The sequence below is a fragment of the Medicago truncatula genome, chromosome 1 (genome assembly GCF_003473485.1).
Source record: "Medicago truncatula cultivar Jemalong A17 chromosome 1, MtrunA17r5.0-ANR, whole genome shotgun sequence".
Taxonomy (NCBI): Eukaryota; Viridiplantae; Streptophyta; class Magnoliopsida; order Fabales; family Fabaceae; genus Medicago; species Medicago truncatula.
In genome coordinates this window covers 54858374-54876408 of record NC_053042.1, presented here as the reverse complement: position 1 = coordinate 54876408, position 18035 = coordinate 54858374, and the positions used below count along the sequence as shown (strand labels likewise).

The window sequence follows — 18035 nt, the reverse complement described above, 5'->3', positions numbered from 1 at the left end:
TATTTAAAATAAACAGTTTTAAATACAACCACTAATAACATGATCTCAATATATTTAGTTTCTACTAAGGAGACTATTTGTCCTACATTGAAAAAGCATTGTGTGTATAAATTCGTGAATTTGTGCAGCAAATTTTGGATTTTGTTCATCACCACTTCCAAGCAACTATTGAATTGTTCCTCTTCAATTTTCTATTATTGTTTTTTCACAATGTTTTACTCTTCATCTCTTTATTATCCATTGATTTCTATGACATGATTGGGAGTTAAATTACTCTTAAAATGACCAAATATTTAAACCCTACATTTTTTATGAATATGATGTTTGTTAGTCTATTTTCCCGTCTTTCTTTCATGTTTCTTTTATTCCTTAATGTGTAATTTTTTTTATGTGAATTAGGAAAAGAGGATAAAGGAGGCTTCTATTTTCATTTTTGTTTCATCATTGTTGCTCAAGAAGTTTATGAAAAATGGTTGTTCATCGTCACTTTCTCCAAACAACTATTAAATGATACCTCTTCAATTTTGTATTAATAGTTTTTTCTTCTTCTATTTTTTACGCTTCATCTCTTGGCTACATTCATTGGTTTCTATGACATGATAGAGATTGAAGCTACTTTAAAATTGACCAAATAGTTTAACCCTACTTTTTTCATAGATATAATTTTGGGTTAATATTCATCCCTGTAATATATCTCATTTCTGATTTTCGCCCATATAAAATTTTCAATTTGATTTGCACCTTTGTAAAAAATTTATTTTCCGGAAAACACCCCTAATAGGCCATTTTCAGAATTTTATTTCAAGAAATTTTGGTTTTTGAATGACCTATTAAGGGTGTTTTTCGAAAAATAAAATTTTTACGAGGGTGCAAATCAAACCGAAAATTTTATAGGGGCGAAAACCGAAAATGATATATATTACAGGAGTAAAAACCCTGTTAACCCTATAATTTTTCATGAATTTATATCAGGTATGTAAATATCTATAGCTAAAAAATATGTATCACTAAACTTGAGTCATTCTTGAGCAAATAAAGTTCCACATCCTTCTTAATATATCTATCTATCTACTATATCTAAACTTGATTAAAAAAAATCTCAAATTCTCATTATCTAAACATTTATATCATCTCTACTAATAATTAAAAATCTCAAATAATGTCTAATAATCAAGTAAATGTACGTTAAAAAGTACTTGAGTGGAAATTACAAACTTCTTACATCTCTTACATCACTGTATAATAGAAACCTTTTTAATTGCAGTTTTTATTTCATGTGAGTTCAATTTTAAATTTAAATCTCAAAAAGTATTTTCATAAAAAATTCCAAATAAATAAATGAATTGATTACAGTTCTATGTGGATGATTTAATGTCCACCGCTGTAACAATTCAACATAAGGTTCAGAAAATCAAGAAGCATATCACATGAGAATGACAAATATATATATGAGAATGGTAAAAATGATTGTGAGCCTTTAAATTTGTAATTGATGGCAAAGATTAGAAAGTCACAATAAAGGTATCACGTGGTTTGTGTTTTCTTATTTTTGGGTTACGAAATCTCTTTCTTCTCCATCTCACTCCCCATATACATTCTTATTTCTAAAAGAAAATTGTTTTTCTCATATTAAAAAGTTCTAATTGACACAAGTAAATTACTTAAACGCCCCCAGCGATAATTAACTACCGTTCTGTAAAACGGTGGCAGTTAACTGTCGCTGGTGCCACTAGCAATAGTTAACTACCGCTAAATCACTATCACACAGCAAAATGGTTACTTTACTTTTGTCAATGAATCCATCACCACTCTTTCTTTTATTTCCTCTTTATTGTTCAGTTTAACAACTTAACCTCCATCCAAAATCAAATTTTTCACACAAACTCTTAATGGACAGTAAGGTGGATGGATTAAAGAAAGGATAAGAAGAACATCAATGGAGAGAGAAACGAGAATCATGGTTTCTTGTTGGTGTCTAATTAATCTCTTGGGTGGAACCAATTAAGATCCAATTCTAAAATTTTAAAATCGATATAATGAAGAAGGATAATCCAATTCTAAAATTCATGGTTTTTTTGTTGGTGTCTAATTAATCTCTTGGGTGGAATATTGGAGTGCAGATCTGCTCCATTTTTATATCTGTCCAGTTACCCGGTTCTTTTCACAGATACATGACACGTGGCAATTAAAAACTCAATGGCTGAGATTAAAAGAACTACAAAAACGATTTTTGTGAAACCCTCATTCCTGAACAAATCAAACTCATTTGTAAAACACTGCTTAGTCTTGTCGCCGCCGGTTGGCGGCCATCACATGTCACAACTTCCTTTCCCTGCCGTCTACGACAGAACACTCTTCCGATTCAGATAACCTCGGCGGAGCAGGTAGACCGGTAATTTTGAAGCACACTGATTTCACAATCGTTTTTTGTTTTTGAATTCTAGAAATTGAAATAAATTAGTTTCTGAATTCTGGAAATTGGAATAAATTAATAAAGGAAAAAAGTGGTTATAAGTTATAGTTGAGAGCAACGAAGATGAAGAAGTAGGAAACGTGAGTTTTCACGGCGGCAGTGAAGTAACATGACGGAAGGAGGAAACAGGAGACAGTGAGAGAGAAGAAGAAGGAAGCATACGTACGGTTGAGAATAAGAACAAGAGAAGTGTTATCTCAACCATTGAGTTTTTAATTGCCATGTGTCATGTATCTGTGAAAAGAACCGGGTAACTGGACATATATAGAAATGGAGCAGATCTGCACTCTGCTTTGGCACAAAGAAACAAGAAAGTATGAGTTGTAATTGATGTTGGCAGTAATGGAACAGTTAGGAAAATAGGATTGAGCTGCATAAATCCCATTGAGATTGGGAAAGTAATGATTTTTGATGTGTAATGGTGATTAATCGGTAGTTAATAACCGCTGGAAGGCAGCGGCAGTTAACTGCAAGCACATGGTCTAATGGTTGTTAACTGCCGCTGAGGGCTTTTTGGTAAATTACTTGTGTCAATAGGAAGTATTTTATGTCTAAAAAGCAATTTTCTTTCTAAAATTCCTTGAGCCAAAACCACTATTCTCATTGTTGTGATTTGTGAATTTTAATTTATTATTATCAACTTAATTGTTTTCCATCAGAAGCTATAAGAACCAGAAAAAACAATCGGTGGTGGCAGCGGTTGCAGTGGAAACTGTCTTACGTTCATCATCCTCCCCCTCTTGTTGTTCTCGTTCGCCGGCGTGATCATGGGTTGTTTGACCCATCCTTCCACCACTTCTGCATCTCTCTCAATGCGAGCATCTCAGACAGGGTCGTCACCGGCGTGCAACACGGTTGTCGACGATTTTTTGTTGATTGAAAACTGGAAAAGGGTTGTTTATATAAGGGTGTTTAAATTGAATTAAAAAGATTTATTTGAATTTGAAACATAAGATCAGGATCGGGAGAATTAAAAAATGGTTATAAATATGAGATAATTGAAGAAACGTGAGGGGAATAGAGCGACGGTGACCCTTGGTGGTGGAAGGCTGGGGTCACCGGAACTGGTGGTGGAAGGGAAGAAGAATGCTTGACTGAGCGAAGACATGGTCGTGGTTCTCAAAGTTGGTGGTGGTTCGCCGGTAGATGTGGTGGTTCACCGGAAGAGATGGTGGAGAGTGGGGGTGAAAGCAGATAGAAGGAGACAATGGTGAAATGAGAAGTACTGAGAGAGTGATCACATGATTGGCTTAGCATATGACTAACTTAAATTGTGTTTTAATTTTATCCCTTATTTTTAATCTAATGACTGCAATTCATTCTCACCATTCTTATATATAATTGTCATTCTCATCTGACATGTCTCAAAAAACCAAAGATATATACAAATCATCATATTTATAAAGTTTAATCGAAATTGTATAGCTTTAGATTCTTCATGTATATATTGTGTCTCCAGCAAGATAAATAAATATGTTGGCTCTCTTTCTTAATGTAAAAAAAGCATCATAAAATCCTATTAAAATTCCTTAATTAATCGGTGTCAAAATTTTACTCACCTTAACTAAATAACAAATTTCTATTGTATTAGACATTTCAAAGACAAGCAAAAATATGAAAAATATAACTGTTCAATTTCTCTGAGATAGGAAGATTTGGGGGAGGTCAATTTGTTTATCCGTGGAAATAGTTCTCCTCCATTGGAAGACTAAAGATATATAATATCTTCTTGTTATTTTCTACAGCATTACTTTTTATTATCTTTAAAACTAAATTATTTTTATCATTTTGTTCTTACATCTATATTATGAAGATTATACCTTACAACATATCTCCTACCTCAAAGGGCGTTTAAGAACTAATATTAAGCACTATTGAAGAATCCATTATTAAGAATATTTGAAAACTCATCAGAAAGATAATGTCAAATAGCATATCTCCTATCTCAAAAAAGTTTTCATTGGAACTAAGTTAATTGTGACAACAATGAACTAAGTCCAACAAATTATATTTTAGGACTCATATTGTTTGGAATATTTAGGAAATTCTATTTTGTGTCATTTAAGTGTTTTTGGCAAAGATAAGTTTTCTTTAGGTTATAGGACAATAGAAAGTTTTGCACATATTTTAAGTTTTTTTTTTTTTTAATAAATTTCACATGTGGATAAAGAAACACTTTTCCCACTATGAATTTGATTTTTTTTCACATGTATCCATACGACACCAACAATTTTAATTAAAGTAAATACATTTTATGTTTTAAATATTTAATATACTTTTTATTTATTAAATAAAATAATTGAATTTGTATTTTTCTTCTAAAAATTTATAATAGGGTGGTTTATATCAAGATTGTACTTTTTTAATTTATTGTATAAATGTTGTTAAATTTTATTATTAAGGTCAAATCTATATAGATTTTTTAGTATAACATGTGGTTGTACGATTTAATTTAAAAACAATTCTTCGATTTAATAAATAAATAATATTCAAGATTTTTAATAATCTTTGATAAAATCAAACAATAGACACATTGTGCGAAAAAATATGCACATTTGGATTAAACTCATGCAACATATGGGTTAAATACCTAGTTAATCCTTATGTTACGGTTAGTATAAACTAATTGAGAGATTAATTTGTATCTATTTTTTTTTGAAGGATAATTTGTATCTATTTGAAAATATCAAAAACTAATTTGAGTATTATATTTTGAGCCCGTTTGGATTGAGCTTATAAAAAAAAGTTTATGCAAATAATTAAACTTTTATGTTAATTTATAAGATCTTATTAACGAAAATTGTATATTCATAAGTTGTTTTTTCATAAACTACCTTAACAAACTTGTAAATAATACATTAATGCTTATTTATTTGCATAAGCTACTTTGCATAAGCTCTAAACTAATTATCCTTCAAATATCCTTTGTATTTAATTTGTATCTATTTTTGTTTTGAAGGATTAATTTGTATCTATTTTTGAAGACCCGTTTGTTTTAGATTCTTAAAAAATGGATTTTCCTTTGTATTTTTGAAAATGGATTTTTTTTTTTAAAATTTACTCAAAAATAGTAAAAGTTATTTCAAATTCATTTGATATAAGTTAAAAAAGAGATTTTGACATTCACTAACTTAAATATTCATTGTTCGAGATTTAACATAGTAAAAATCACATATTTTTTCAAAATGACCTCTTTAAAAAATGATTTAATGAAAAGCTATTTGAAAGAGCTCTTTTTTTTTAGAGATTTTTTCAAAATATTAATATAAAAAAATTATAATCAAATGATGAAATACTTAGAATGACATTTTAAGATCAACTATTCAAACTGATTTTTCATTTGAAACTTTCCTTAAAAATTTCTTTGTTAAAAAAATTATAACAAAATCACATTACACTACAAAAATATATTTTAAAAAAAAACTATAACAAACGAGCTTTGAGTTGAGTCGTAAGAAAAACATTTCATAAGATAAAGACGATCATGATAAAGAAATAAATGAGACTAATTTATATATATTGTTTGACAAATAATTTGTTTTGTTTTGTTCATAATGAAGTGTAATGTAATAATTGTAGTAGCGTAGAAGAAACAGTTATCACCATAGGTACGACTCTTTCAATTTTAAATGGATAGTAAGAAGATGAGGAAACTTTTACGTTTAGGTGTATCGGTACTTCTGTTTTAAAATCTTATAATTTAACGATCATTTTATGTAATAAAAAGTTATTTATTAATATTTATATTTTATAAAAATAAGAAAAAACGTCATTTCATTATTTATAAGAATCATATTAAATTTTTAACATTTTCTCATGAAAAATAAATTATATTCTTTGTTATATGTAACAAAAGTTCAAAAAAAATAAATTTTATTTCTTGGACACTTTTGATAAATAAAATTTAATTATTGTAATTGATAATGATAGAAAATAATTCATTTAAAAAAAAAAAACAACTCGTTTCAATATTAATTTGATGATTTAGTGTTTATTAAAAAAAATAAAATTGATGATTTGGTGTACCATAGAATTTGCGAAGATGATTATTAGGCATCAACGGTTGTGAATGAATGAAACTATTTCGATCTTTAAATAGCTAGTATTATTATTTTGATCTTTTCTTTTTGGCTTTATTTTCTTTTCTTTTCTTCGTCACTCCAATTTCAAGCCTCACATTTCTTCAACACACAAATGGCTGCCACAACAGCCACTATCCCTGTCCGGTCCGACCGTATCTCTGCCGGTTCATCTTTCCCAAGACCACCACCGGTTCGCAGTCTCGTTAAACCGATCCTCACCGAACCTTGGCCGCTACGTAAAAGGTGGAGGCACGCGTCAACGAGGAGCGTGGGACCGGTTCAAGCGAGTTCGCGCGCAGATGACTCAGCACCGTTCGAGATGTCGGTTGAAAACGCGCTGAAGCTGTTAGGTGTATCGGAAGGTGCTTCCTTTGATGATATACTTCGCGCCAAAAACTCCATCGTTGCTTCTTGCAAAGATGACCAAGAAACTATTTCTCAGGTTACACTTTCCCTCAATTTATTATAAGCTATTTCTTCTATAATGTAAAGTCAAACTGTTTCTGTATAAGCTATAAGCTATTTTCATAAGTTATCTCAGAGAGTTTATGATATTAAGCTGAAAACAAATTATTAACATGTTTTCACAAGTTCTCTCCCAGATGTCTTGTTTATGTCAATAGATAAGTTTAAACAAATCAATCCAAAGGGACCATAACATAAAAAGTTAACATATTGTATCTATCCACTTTAAGTAAAAACATTAAAGTGATTTTATTTTTACTTTTTAATTTTGTTTCATGTTCCTAGAAAGTTTCATAGGAAGCAACAATAAGATTTGAAAATAGTTTATACGGAGTGTCACACTCCAGGACCTTAGAAGCTGGTTTTATATGGATGAATTATGTGTTTTGTGGTTAAAAGATTGAAACTTAAAAGCCTATTTACTCCCCATTGTTTCCATCCAACATATTCAGAATTTTGAAAATATCAAAACATTGTTTTCCATGTTTTGAAAACTGCATTCTTCCTAGCTAGCATTTAAGAAAATAAATAGACCCTTAATTGTAAACCAAATATATTTTCTAAAACAGACCCTTGGAATTGGACCCTATTTTGTTTTCACTGCATGCATGTATTTTGTGGTCAATGATCAGACATCAGTTGTTAATAGTTAGTTATACATGCTTGAGTTTTTTGCCTATGGTCTTGAAATTCATGTCCGTACCCCGTGATACCCTGAATACCTCACATTTTCAGTCTCTAGTTCAGTACTTTTAGTGTTCTATATATTAATTCTATACACCTATTGATGGAATTTGTGTCCATTTTTAGGTCGAGGCTGCATATGACATGTTGCTTATGCAGAGGTTAACTCAGCGGCGAGCAGGAAAAGTAGTGAGCAGCAGTGTTCGTTATGCCGATGTAAAACGTGTTCAGTCCCAGGCTAATAGTTCAATGCCTCAATGGATGCAATCCACCATGAAGAAAGCACCAGTTTCAATTGAGTCACCTTCCACCAGGGATCTTGGTCTACAAGCTGGAGTATATGGTGCACTGATGGGTTTGACCTATTTTAGTGGCTCTTCTTCGCCCCCTGCAGGTTATGCTGGGGCTGATGTTCCGGGACTTATCTTGGCTGGTAGCTTTGGTGCTTCCTTGTACTTCATGACCAAAAAGAATGTTAAGTTAGGTAAGGAGATTTATCATGCACATTGATATTGTAATGTGATGGAATTTTTGTATCATGAGTGGCAATATTCGTATTGACTTGTATCATGGAATGAAAGTAAGCATTTAGATGGCCATAATGGGTGGGAGAGTAGGATGGAAAAAAAAAATGAATGTGATGAGCTTTTCCTTCATGTTTGCCTTTGTTGAAAGAAAAGTTCTAGCAATACTGTATCTTCTATTTGTTAAAATTCATATCAGTCTCACTAAAGTTATGTGGAATCCACATGATTTAGCGAGATCCATTAGAATTTTAACCAATAGGAGATAGTGGTTAGAAAATGTTACTAGCACCCCTCTTATTGAAACGTTACATTTGAAGACTCATTGCTTTGAAGACACAAAGCAATGAGTGGTATGAGTATGCAAGGTCTATTTTTTAGTACTATGTGCATAATGAGACCTTGCATCATACAGAGTACCAATTTTGTAGACATTCATAATAAGGTGTTTTTGTATGGTGAATCTTTCACTTACATAGCAACGAGACATGCAACACACCATACTTTGTAGAAACAATAAGGCCAACCTATTGAATAGACTTCATTTCTTATGTTATCCCAGACTTTTGATATTAAAAGTTTTGGTATTCTGATACTGCTAATCTACTGGATATTACTGCTTGTGTCTTTGAAATGAGGGTTTTATTTACCTAATATGGAGATTGTTTCTGTATAAAATGGTACTGCTGTCAAAAAAGTTGTCTATCTTAACAAATGGTACTTCTAGTTGTGGGTGGTTCAGATCTTTTTCAAAACTTGTAAGACCGTTTAACTCTTTCTTAAACTATTCTCAGTGTAGCTCTACTCTACGTTCAGAAGAGCCAAAATTGACTCCAAAGGTGTACAATTTATTTTGGCATGTTTGGATGTTCTCGGATAGAATTGATTTTGCCTCCAGGATTTATTTTAACTTGAAGAAAGAATTTGGAGCTTTTGCCTTTAGAATTTAGCTTTGAATTTACCTACTTTCATCTGAATAGCTTTACATTCAACTTACTTTTAGTCAAAATCAATCAATCAAAAAATGTCTTTGTTACCGCAGAGCCAAATACACTTGATCCTTTTGGACTAGCGTAGCATTTTTCTTTCCGTTCACATTTTCCTCCTTTACACTTCGCTTTTCTATTTCTGCAGGGAAGGCTGTTGTTATAACCATAGGAGGGCTCGTAGCTGGTGCTGTTGTAGGGTCAGTTGTAGAGAACTGGTTGCAGGTAGATATTGTCCCATTTCTAGGCATACGCTCCCCTGCTGCTGTTGTTAGTGAAGTCATAATCATCTCTCAGTTCTTGGTTTCGCTATACCTAAGGTAGACAGGAAAACTTGGTGATCTCGTATTAAAATGTGAAATCTGTAATTATTCATTTGCATGATCATGTCCAAGGGTTGACAGGGAAGGCTACTGTTATAGCGGTTTAGCTGGCCCAGTGGTAGCATCAGCTGTAGAGAACTGGTCGCTGTAGAAATTGTCCCATTTTTGGGCATAGGGTTCCCTGTTGATCTTGTTAGTGAAATCATAATTCTTGGTTTCTCTGTACTTAATCTAGACAGGAAAACATGGCAACCTTGTATCAAAAGCAAACATGACAATCTTGTATCTAAAGCTGAAACTTGTAATTTTTCAATTACATGCAGCATGATCATACCTCATGCATTTTTAGGATGTAAAATGATTGCATATTGTACAAAACATAATATGAAATGTAGTTGTTTATCTGGCAAATTAAAAAGCAGCATGCAATATATATTGTAAAGAGGCAGATTTTATGTTCAGGGCTAGTGAGCCTGTTGCAATCCCAATAGTCCGATCAATGGAGAGAGAAAAAAGAAGAGAGAGGAAAAGAACATCATGTGAGTGTGAGAAAGAAAATTGTACAAAAAGTTATCACAAAATTGATGTACAAATATAATTTCTTAATTTGTTTCAAACTTAAACCACACAGTCTCACATGGAAGTAACATATCTACCCTAAAGGGCATAAAAGGTTTTAGGCCTGCTACATTATTTTTGGGGTTTTGTCCCAAAGCTATATGATAATATATATTTGTCTTTTCTTTTCGAGGGGTCATTAGCACTTGCTTTTATGTACTTGTACGTATCTGTTTTAAAGACTGCAACTTATGCCTTTTCAGTTTTCAGCATGCGACACAGTTTGTGTTTGGTTGAAAAGGTATTTAAATCTTATTTTCAAAAGGAGTTTATCACTATTCTTGGTCACTTCAGTTAATTCAAAGGACTAAAATTTCATTTGTAAATTTTACTAGAGATTAATTTGTAGGACTTTACAGTTTTAAGAACCCGAATGATGATTCATTCTTTTAAGAAAGTAATTGTTTTATGTAAATCGTCAAACACTGGATTTTTTAGTAATCCGTATAATAAAAAGATAAAGAAGACCAATAAGACCATGTACAATGGGAAAAAATTTTCAATACCCTTCAACACTCACTTTTTTCAATTTTCAACACTCCATGTCATTTTCTCTCTCATAATTTAACACCCATTCAATTTTACCTCTCCAATGGTTTTTTCATTCAACACCCTACCCCACCACCTTTTATTTCTTATTCATATTCTTATTTAATTTTATATTTTTGTTTTTATAATTATCTAAAATTATCGATTATAATTAAATTAAAATAATACAATTAACTATTAATTTTTTAGTTTTTTTTGGAAAAACAAAATTTTGTAAAATAATTTATTTTTATTTTCTTAACTTAAAATGCGACACACAAATAACTTAAAATGCAAGACAACAAAGACTAAAATAATTGAGCATTAACTTAAAATTGATTTGGATTTTGAGGATTTTGGTTGGGAAATTGATTTGGGTTTTGAAGATGTTGGTTGGGAAATTGATTTGGGTGTTGATAATTGTTGGGATTTTGATAGCTAAATGGGTAATCAGAAGAATTTTGGGTGTTAAATTGATTATTATTGAGATCCATTTCACTAAACAAAGACTAAAACTTCAAAAGAAATGCTAATTATAAGATTAAGAGAGTGAAAAATATGATTTTTTTTCTGTGTCCAAATCAAATGATCCAAGTCTCTATTTATAGAGAAAAAAAATTACGAATTTTGGTAAAAAAAAAATCATTTGCAATGAAATAATTGAGTCCAAATTATTAAGAAGATAAATTTTCAAGCAACCAATCGTAACAAGGCACGTGTCACGGCCTTTATCCATTTCACTTTCTCTCTCCGCGTTCTGCAACGACCACGCGCCAAGATCAACGGTCAGAAAAACAACGCGTGGCATACGTGGCAGGGTTTCAACTTATTGAATTTGTTCATCATCTCTCTCCTCTTCCCTCATTTTCAATAGGCCATTGGATGGTCTAAGCTGATAGTGAAAAAAAGAGCAAGAATTGCGAGTATATTGTTGAAAGCAACTCCATGCAGTTAGTAAAATGAGTTCCCTATTTCATTACTCATTAGTGATTGTAGCGGTGATCCCCAGCATTGAAAAAAGAGTTGTAGGCATGGATATGGGTGAGCACTGTAGCACCTGATCTGTATATAAAACATATGTTTATAGCAACATCTTTTGTTTTGTTGATTTTTCATAGTTTTCTTTTCTTTTACCATCATAGTTTTCTTTTACCATCATAGTTTAGTAGTAGTATTAAAATAGGGTTTTTTCTAAATTACCTTTGAAAAATGATGGGTAATTTACCCACCAACCAATGAATATGAACAATTTATTGGTGGAGTCAAGATAGTTCATGAATATGTGTTTATGTGACTAATGTGTATTGATTAGGGTAAATTACCCACCATTCTTCCATGGTACCTTAGCTGTCACCTTAAAATAGTGCTAGAGTAAAACAAAAGTTGCTCTAGTCTAGCCTCCATCCCGAGCCTCTTTGTGAGCCTTCACTAACATCAGATGCTATACTTTTATTACAATCTGGTATTCAATAACATAAAATTCTCTACAAGAAATTAAGAACTATCACACTGTACATGATATCTCGTGCAAGTCACAGTTTCCTATACGGAAGATACCTGAAAAATTGTGTGAGAATAAATGAATGGAAACCTGCATTTCAGATATCCAAACTCATAGCCAAGGAAGAAGTGAGTAAAAAAGTTTGGAGTATATCATTAAATTTTATAAACTATAAATTATTTAAGAAAGAAAAAGCTAAATAAAATAGATTAAAAATTCAAAAACCACAACTCAGGACTTTCTCAACAACAATACCAACACTAATAGTGCAAATACATTAAAAATCGATGTCTGCACTTGGTCAACTAAACAAATACCTTAAAAATCGATGATGTCTCAGCGAGCTGCTTCGACATAGCATCACACTTAATAAAACATAATTACATAAAGCACCTCCCAAATGAACAAATATCACCCTAACTAATACTAGTACAATTCTATTGTCCATTTTGGCTGTTGCAGTTTTCCACATTGCAACCACCATCTTCTATATACGAAATGTTCCCAGCTTTCTCACTAAAAGTCACGAGATCATTGTACATTTTCTGTGATGCTTTGGAGAACTCTGTCAAAGATTCAAGTACTTGAGAAAACCCAAATTGCAATCCATTCAATGTCATCCTCTGAGTTTCTTGCATGCAACTGTAATGCTTCTCCTTCTCTACCTCAAGTTTTCTCCTCAGTGTCTCCAAGTAATCACCTTTATCCATTAAGCATTCTTCTTCACGAACAGACTCTTCTTCTGATCTATGATCTGTTACTTGCAACTCAAGCATCTTCGTCTTCAGTTTATATGATCCATCATATCTTCTATCTAAATCTTTCGTTAAGTTATCTACTTTCCTCTTCTGTTGCTGCTCTTTATTTTGTTGAATCCAAAGAGCTTTCACATCTTTCACAACACTTTTCAAAGCGAGTGCTACTGTCTTATCAGGCAACTTTCGTAAGGAAGTTAACCAATCATTGCATATCACAAGTAATGGTGGCCCATTGACTTGAAATGGCATTGGCATGGCAACATTTTTGCTTCTCGAGTAAAATTCAACTTCATGGACTACGAACTTACTTAACCATCCATGCAGAGCTTCTACGTATGCTTTTTGAGCTGCGGTATACTCTCTAAAGCACGCACGCCAATGATGAAGCTCGGCTTCAAGCTGAAGAGTTGCCAATCCACGAGATTGATTGCAAAATTTATCGTAAGGGGGACATGTGAAGTATTTGACTTCGGAAAGAATCATCTTCTGAGTTTCATGAGACTCCAACATGATTTTCCACGATTGTGTTAGGCTGCATTTGGAAAATGGAAAATGATAAATCAATGAATTCAAAACTATTTAGTCTCCTTTTAGAATGAAGTTCTATATTATCTCACCCTTTCAATAGTTCAACAATTTGAGGCTGTAATTCTTCGTCTCTCATTTTCTGAATTCTCTTTGAGATCGACTCTGCACGTCGAATTGCAACCAAGATCCCAGCATACAGATCTTTCATATCAGCTCTAGTCTTGTCCATGCTTAATTCATCATCTCCTCTAACATTCTTATTTCTCAACTGAGCACATTTTTTCTCATAATTTTTCCGCGTGCTATCTCCAGCCTAAGGCAAGGAATTCATTAAATGTTTGCAAGATATGTCAAGGAACAAAACAAGGCCACACTAGAAGTTAAGCACTAACACATTGTTATTTTAGAGAATACACATTCAAGCAATTTCATTTCGTCATAAACAGAAAATACGGATTCGAACAAAAGCAATAATAAAATTAACCTTACCTTAACCTCCTCAAACAATTTCTTTTCCCATGCATATAACCTTCCTAAGGTTAATAAATGACTTCCCGAATCCATTCCTCCATAATCATCAAATAGATCATTCTTATATTCCACCCAACTTGAAGAATCCTTCATATTTTGAACCACCAGACTCTTGCATGATGATTGCCTAGATGACATGGACTTCCATGTTATTGCATTAATGAGTTTGGTCGAACTTTCTGCATTGATATCAGATGGTTCAAACTTTTAATCATAGATACACCGTACACGGAATATATATCACAACATGAGACATCCAGAGTATCAATTTTGTCATGTCTGTATATTCTAGTGCATGCTCATTAATAGATTAAAACTCCTTAATCTGGCAAAGTTGCAACTAGTCTATGCACTCAAATGAATACGGTCAGCAGCTTTAAAATGTTGTCTGGTTATGTAAGAAATGTACTTATTGTTTGTTTAAGTTCCTAGCTATCATATTCCTACATCAGGGTTCCTTAGTCACCACTATTAAAAAAACAGGCAGTAACATGCACTAAATCAACTCGGCCATCAATTGGAGATTAGTCAGCTCACATTACAACTTCATCAAATCATATTTAAGTAATCTTCCCGATTGATTTGAGATCTGACTGCCATGATCAATAAATGTGTCAACATTATTGCATGGACCTCAAATCCCCTGCAAAAGCTAATTCAACTTCATGCCTACATGTTACATGAACCAAATCAACTATCTACAGGTCTTAAGAAGCCCAACCTAGGAATATTACTAAATGCAAATGAATATTTACAGTTACTAAGATGAACCAATGTCTTGGTAAATGGTAATAAGTAATCATCATACCTTGGACATGTTAAAAGTTGAAAAGATTTTAATCAATCAATTCAACACACTCAACTATAATTAGGACTCACCTTTGATTTCCTCCAAACTAGAATGAAGGGGAATTCTATTAGCCTCAAGCATCTTGGTCACGCCCTTACCAGACTCATAAGCCCTAATGAAATGGTCCTCGATATCTTTCAAAGCTTCAAGCAACTCTCTCCCCTCTGCAGGTGTATCAAGAACAGCAAGCCCCTTTTGCTCCCCAACATTTTCATTTTCATTAGCCACATCCACAGGCTTCGCCGTTTCAACACCACTCACAACTTTCCCTCCGCCTTCTTTATTATTCTTCTCTTTGACACTCACCACCACCTTATGCTCAAGTTCTACCCTTTCTACTTCCTCCTCTAACTCTGGAATCCCTTCTTCCTCCCTCACTGCCCTCAAATCATCATCTGAATTCCTATGGTAGCCATTCATAACCTCTGGCCTCATACTGTCAAAAGGGTAAAAGAAATCCCAACCAAAATCTCTCTGCGGTGAAGGCATTGAAGGTGGTGGCATAGACATATGATGCATAGGCATATTCATAGGCATGTGCATGTAGAAATACTCACTTGGCTGTTCATTTTGAACTTCTCTACAACCTTCAACTTCTCTCTCTCCCTCTTCCTCAGAAGACTCTGAGGTTGTGGAACCAATACATGAGTTGCAAGCAACAGATTCATGCTTGGTTTCTGATGGTGTTTGCTGGAGAAACATAGGGTTATTTATGACATTTTCAGCAGATGAATGAGAAGGAGAAGGGTCAAGACCCTTAGGAGGGAAAGTTATAAGGAAAGGTGAAGAAGGTGAAGAATGTCTTGCAACAAAAAGCTTAATAGCAGCAGCTACAGCATTCAAAGAGTGAAAATATTTACAATGAGCTTCAGCAAGTGCATATCTTTTCTCTACAGCTAGTTTCAGCTGACGTTTTCTCTCTCTACAAATAGCTACTACTTCCTCTTCTTCCTCTAGTTTTGAGGCAACACACCCCATCTTTAACAGTAACCCTTATCTTCTTTGGTTTTTTCCTTTAGAAAATGAAGCAAGAAAGAAAGGCTCTTGCTTGATAGATTCAGGAATGTGTTGTTGTTTTCTCTGACAAAAAGGAGGGAACTTTCACAGACAGAGAGATGAAACTTTCAAATGGGTTTCTAAGAACACAAAAAAAAGTTTCTTTTTTTACCAAGACTGAGTTAAACCATTTCCTCTTTGACAGAAAATCAGCAGCATCTTGTCTCAGGAAGTTCAACACTACTCACAAACAAGAGCAAGGAACATAATGGTTAGTACCAAGTACATAAAAATAAATGTAGTAATTATTAATAAAAAAATGCAGTTACTAGTAGTGGTTTAGTGTTAGTGAAATAAACTAATCCTTAAAAACTGTACCATTAGCAAAAAATCTCCACCTAAAAAAACTGAAAGTTCATAACTTTTTTTGGTAAAATGAAAGTCTAAAACTTGACTACACATTTGTACTGCAGACAAGGGAGAGAGAAGAGGCAGGTGAGTAAAGAATGTTGGGGCTCGAGAAAGAGAGAGGGAGAGAGAAGAGTATGGCCATGGTGAGGCATTCTTGATAAAAGCACTTGTTTGAAGTGATTAAAAATTCAATATACTCTCTGATTTTGTATTATAAAAGAAAATTAGATCAATAGAAGTTGATATGTTTGTTAAAAATTTGAGTTAAATATTCAACTTTCTCTTATAGAACCAAAGAGAGTAATATTGTATTTTATCTTTTATATAAAAAACAAAAAGCTAATGTTGTATTATTTGTAGAAAATGTTTTGATTGTACTTATCTAAATTTCATATCGAGTAGTATGAAAAAAAATCAGCGTTATTATGGGAGAGTTTTCTTGTTGCGCTGGCTTTACCCTATGCATCTCATTATTGGCTTTATCTGATAGAACTCGACATCGAGCTCCAGCTATCTCGAGGGAAACTTCAGATGGAACTAATTACTACACGGTTCGCTTAATACTCAAGTCAGATGAACGATTTGCATGTCAGTATCTCTGCGGGCCTCCACCAAAGTTTCCTCTGCCTTCTTCCCGCTCAGACATAGTTCACCATCTTTTGTGTCCCGACATGTATGCTCTCGCTTGAACCCTTCACAGAAGATCAGGGTCGATTGACGGTGCAACCCACAAGAGGATCCAACCAATCAGCTTCCTTGCGCCTTATGGGTTTTACTTGCCCGTTGATTCGCACACATCACATGTCAGACTCCTTGATCCGTTTTTCAAGACGGGTCGAATGAGAAGTCTACAGGCTGACGCCATAAGTGTGCATATGCCGAAGCAATTTAATCTATCTTCGACGCAACAATTTGGTCTTTTAAGTGTATTGAGTAGTTTTCTTGTTGTGGGATAGTTTGTAATTTTTTCTACAAAAAGTATGGTTGAGACTTGAGAGTGTAGATATGAAGCGCACATAAAATTGTAAAATTCATATCAATTTCACTCCATAAATTTTAAAGATAGTGTCGAAAATAAAATATTTCTAACAATTCTCATAATAACATTGTTACTTGAATAAATTTAGACAAATTAAATATTTTTTATATAAAAAGAATATTAGTTTAGTAAATGAATATCTTTATGAAGGATTATACTTGAATGAAATTGAATTTTTGTGATACCAATGATTTTATCTCTATCTTTCTCTTAACTAATCACTCTTTTCAATAAAAATTAATTTTATCTATGATTAAAATTTTTACTATCTTAATTAATACTCCGGTGTCAATGTCATTTGACAAAAAAATCATTGTAACGAAGAGAGAAAAAAGTCATAATTTTTTATCTTTTTTATATATTTGTAACATTGCGGTTGGATAATGTCAAATGACATTAAGACTCCAATATCAACCAAATGTTATCCGATTTTATGAAGGAGAAAGAGGGAGAGAGGATGTGACTTGTGAGTAAAAAGAGGAGTCAAAGGCAACAGAGGTTATAGTAGAGTCAGTAAAAACCGTTCCACCCCACCAGAGGATAGATAGGAATAGGATGATGGTATTGTGTCAGTAAACGATGTCCTTATTTATTTTCTAGTAATTTTTTTTACCACTAATAAACTCTAGTGTTTGTCATGTAATGGCAGAATAATCGTGTGTTTATGCCATGAATGAACGAATAAACTAAATTCGGATTTAAGTGTGTGTGGTGTGGGGTTTAAGTTAACAGAGCAAA

General features: G+C 32.9%; 2 protein-coding genes across 2 annotated transcripts; one reads left to right on the top strand and one right to left on the bottom strand.

The window, feature by feature from the left end:
• Positions 1 to 6598: 6598 nt before the first annotated feature.
• LOC25485634 (protein CHAPERONE-LIKE PROTEIN OF POR1, chloroplastic) lies at positions 6599 to 9979 on the top strand. The gene is made up of 3 exons (XM_013614890.3): positions 6599 to 6997; positions 7831 to 8188; positions 9363 to 9979. The coding sequence occupies exons 1-3, from the start codon at positions 6668 to 6670 to the stop codon at positions 9536 to 9538; spliced, it is 864 nt and encodes a 287-aa protein (XP_013470344.1). The 5' UTR covers positions 6599 to 6667; the 3' UTR covers positions 9539 to 9979.
• Positions 9980 to 12393: 2414 nt separating this feature from the next.
• On the bottom strand, positions 12394 to 16428 carry LOC25485633 (protein ALTERED PHOSPHATE STARVATION RESPONSE 1). Its single transcript, XM_013614888.3, has 5 exons — positions 16226 to 16428; positions 14881 to 16087; positions 13960 to 14180; positions 13560 to 13783; positions 12394 to 13474 (listed from the first exon to the last, which is right to left on the bottom strand). The coding sequence occupies exons 2-5, from the start codon at positions 15827 to 15829 to the stop codon at positions 12622 to 12624; spliced, it is 2247 nt and encodes a 748-aa protein (XP_013470342.1). The 5' UTR covers positions 15830 to 16087; positions 16226 to 16428; the 3' UTR covers positions 12394 to 12621.
• Positions 16429 to 18035: the final 1607 nt, after the last annotated feature.

Excerpts from the sequence above, each read along its gene's own strand:
- LOC25485634 (XM_013614890.3), top strand. The coding sequence starts at position 6,668 with ATGGCTGCCACAACAGCCACTATCCCTGTCCGGTCCGACCGTATCTCT. Across the intron at positions 6,998-7,830 it reads ACCAAGAAACTATTTCTCAG|GTCGAGGCTGCATATGACAT; the intron begins GTTACACTTTCC and ends GTCCATTTTTAG. Across the intron at positions 8,189-9,362 it reads CAAAAAGAATGTTAAGTTAG|GGAAGGCTGTTGTTATAACC; the intron begins GTAAGGAGATTT and ends CTATTTCTGCAG.
- LOC25485633 (XM_013614888.3), bottom strand. The coding sequence starts at position 15,829 with ATGGGGTGTGTTGCCTCAAAACTAGAGGAAGAAGAGGAAGTAGTAGCT. Across the intron at positions 14,181-14,880 it reads TAGTTTGGAGGAAATCAAAG|AAAGTTCGACCAAACTCATT; the intron begins GTGAGTCCTAAT and ends ATATCAATGCAG. Across the intron at positions 13,475-13,559 it reads ATTGTTGAACTATTGAAAGG|CCTAACACAATCGTGGAAAA; the intron begins GTGAGATAATAT and ends TTCCAAATGCAG.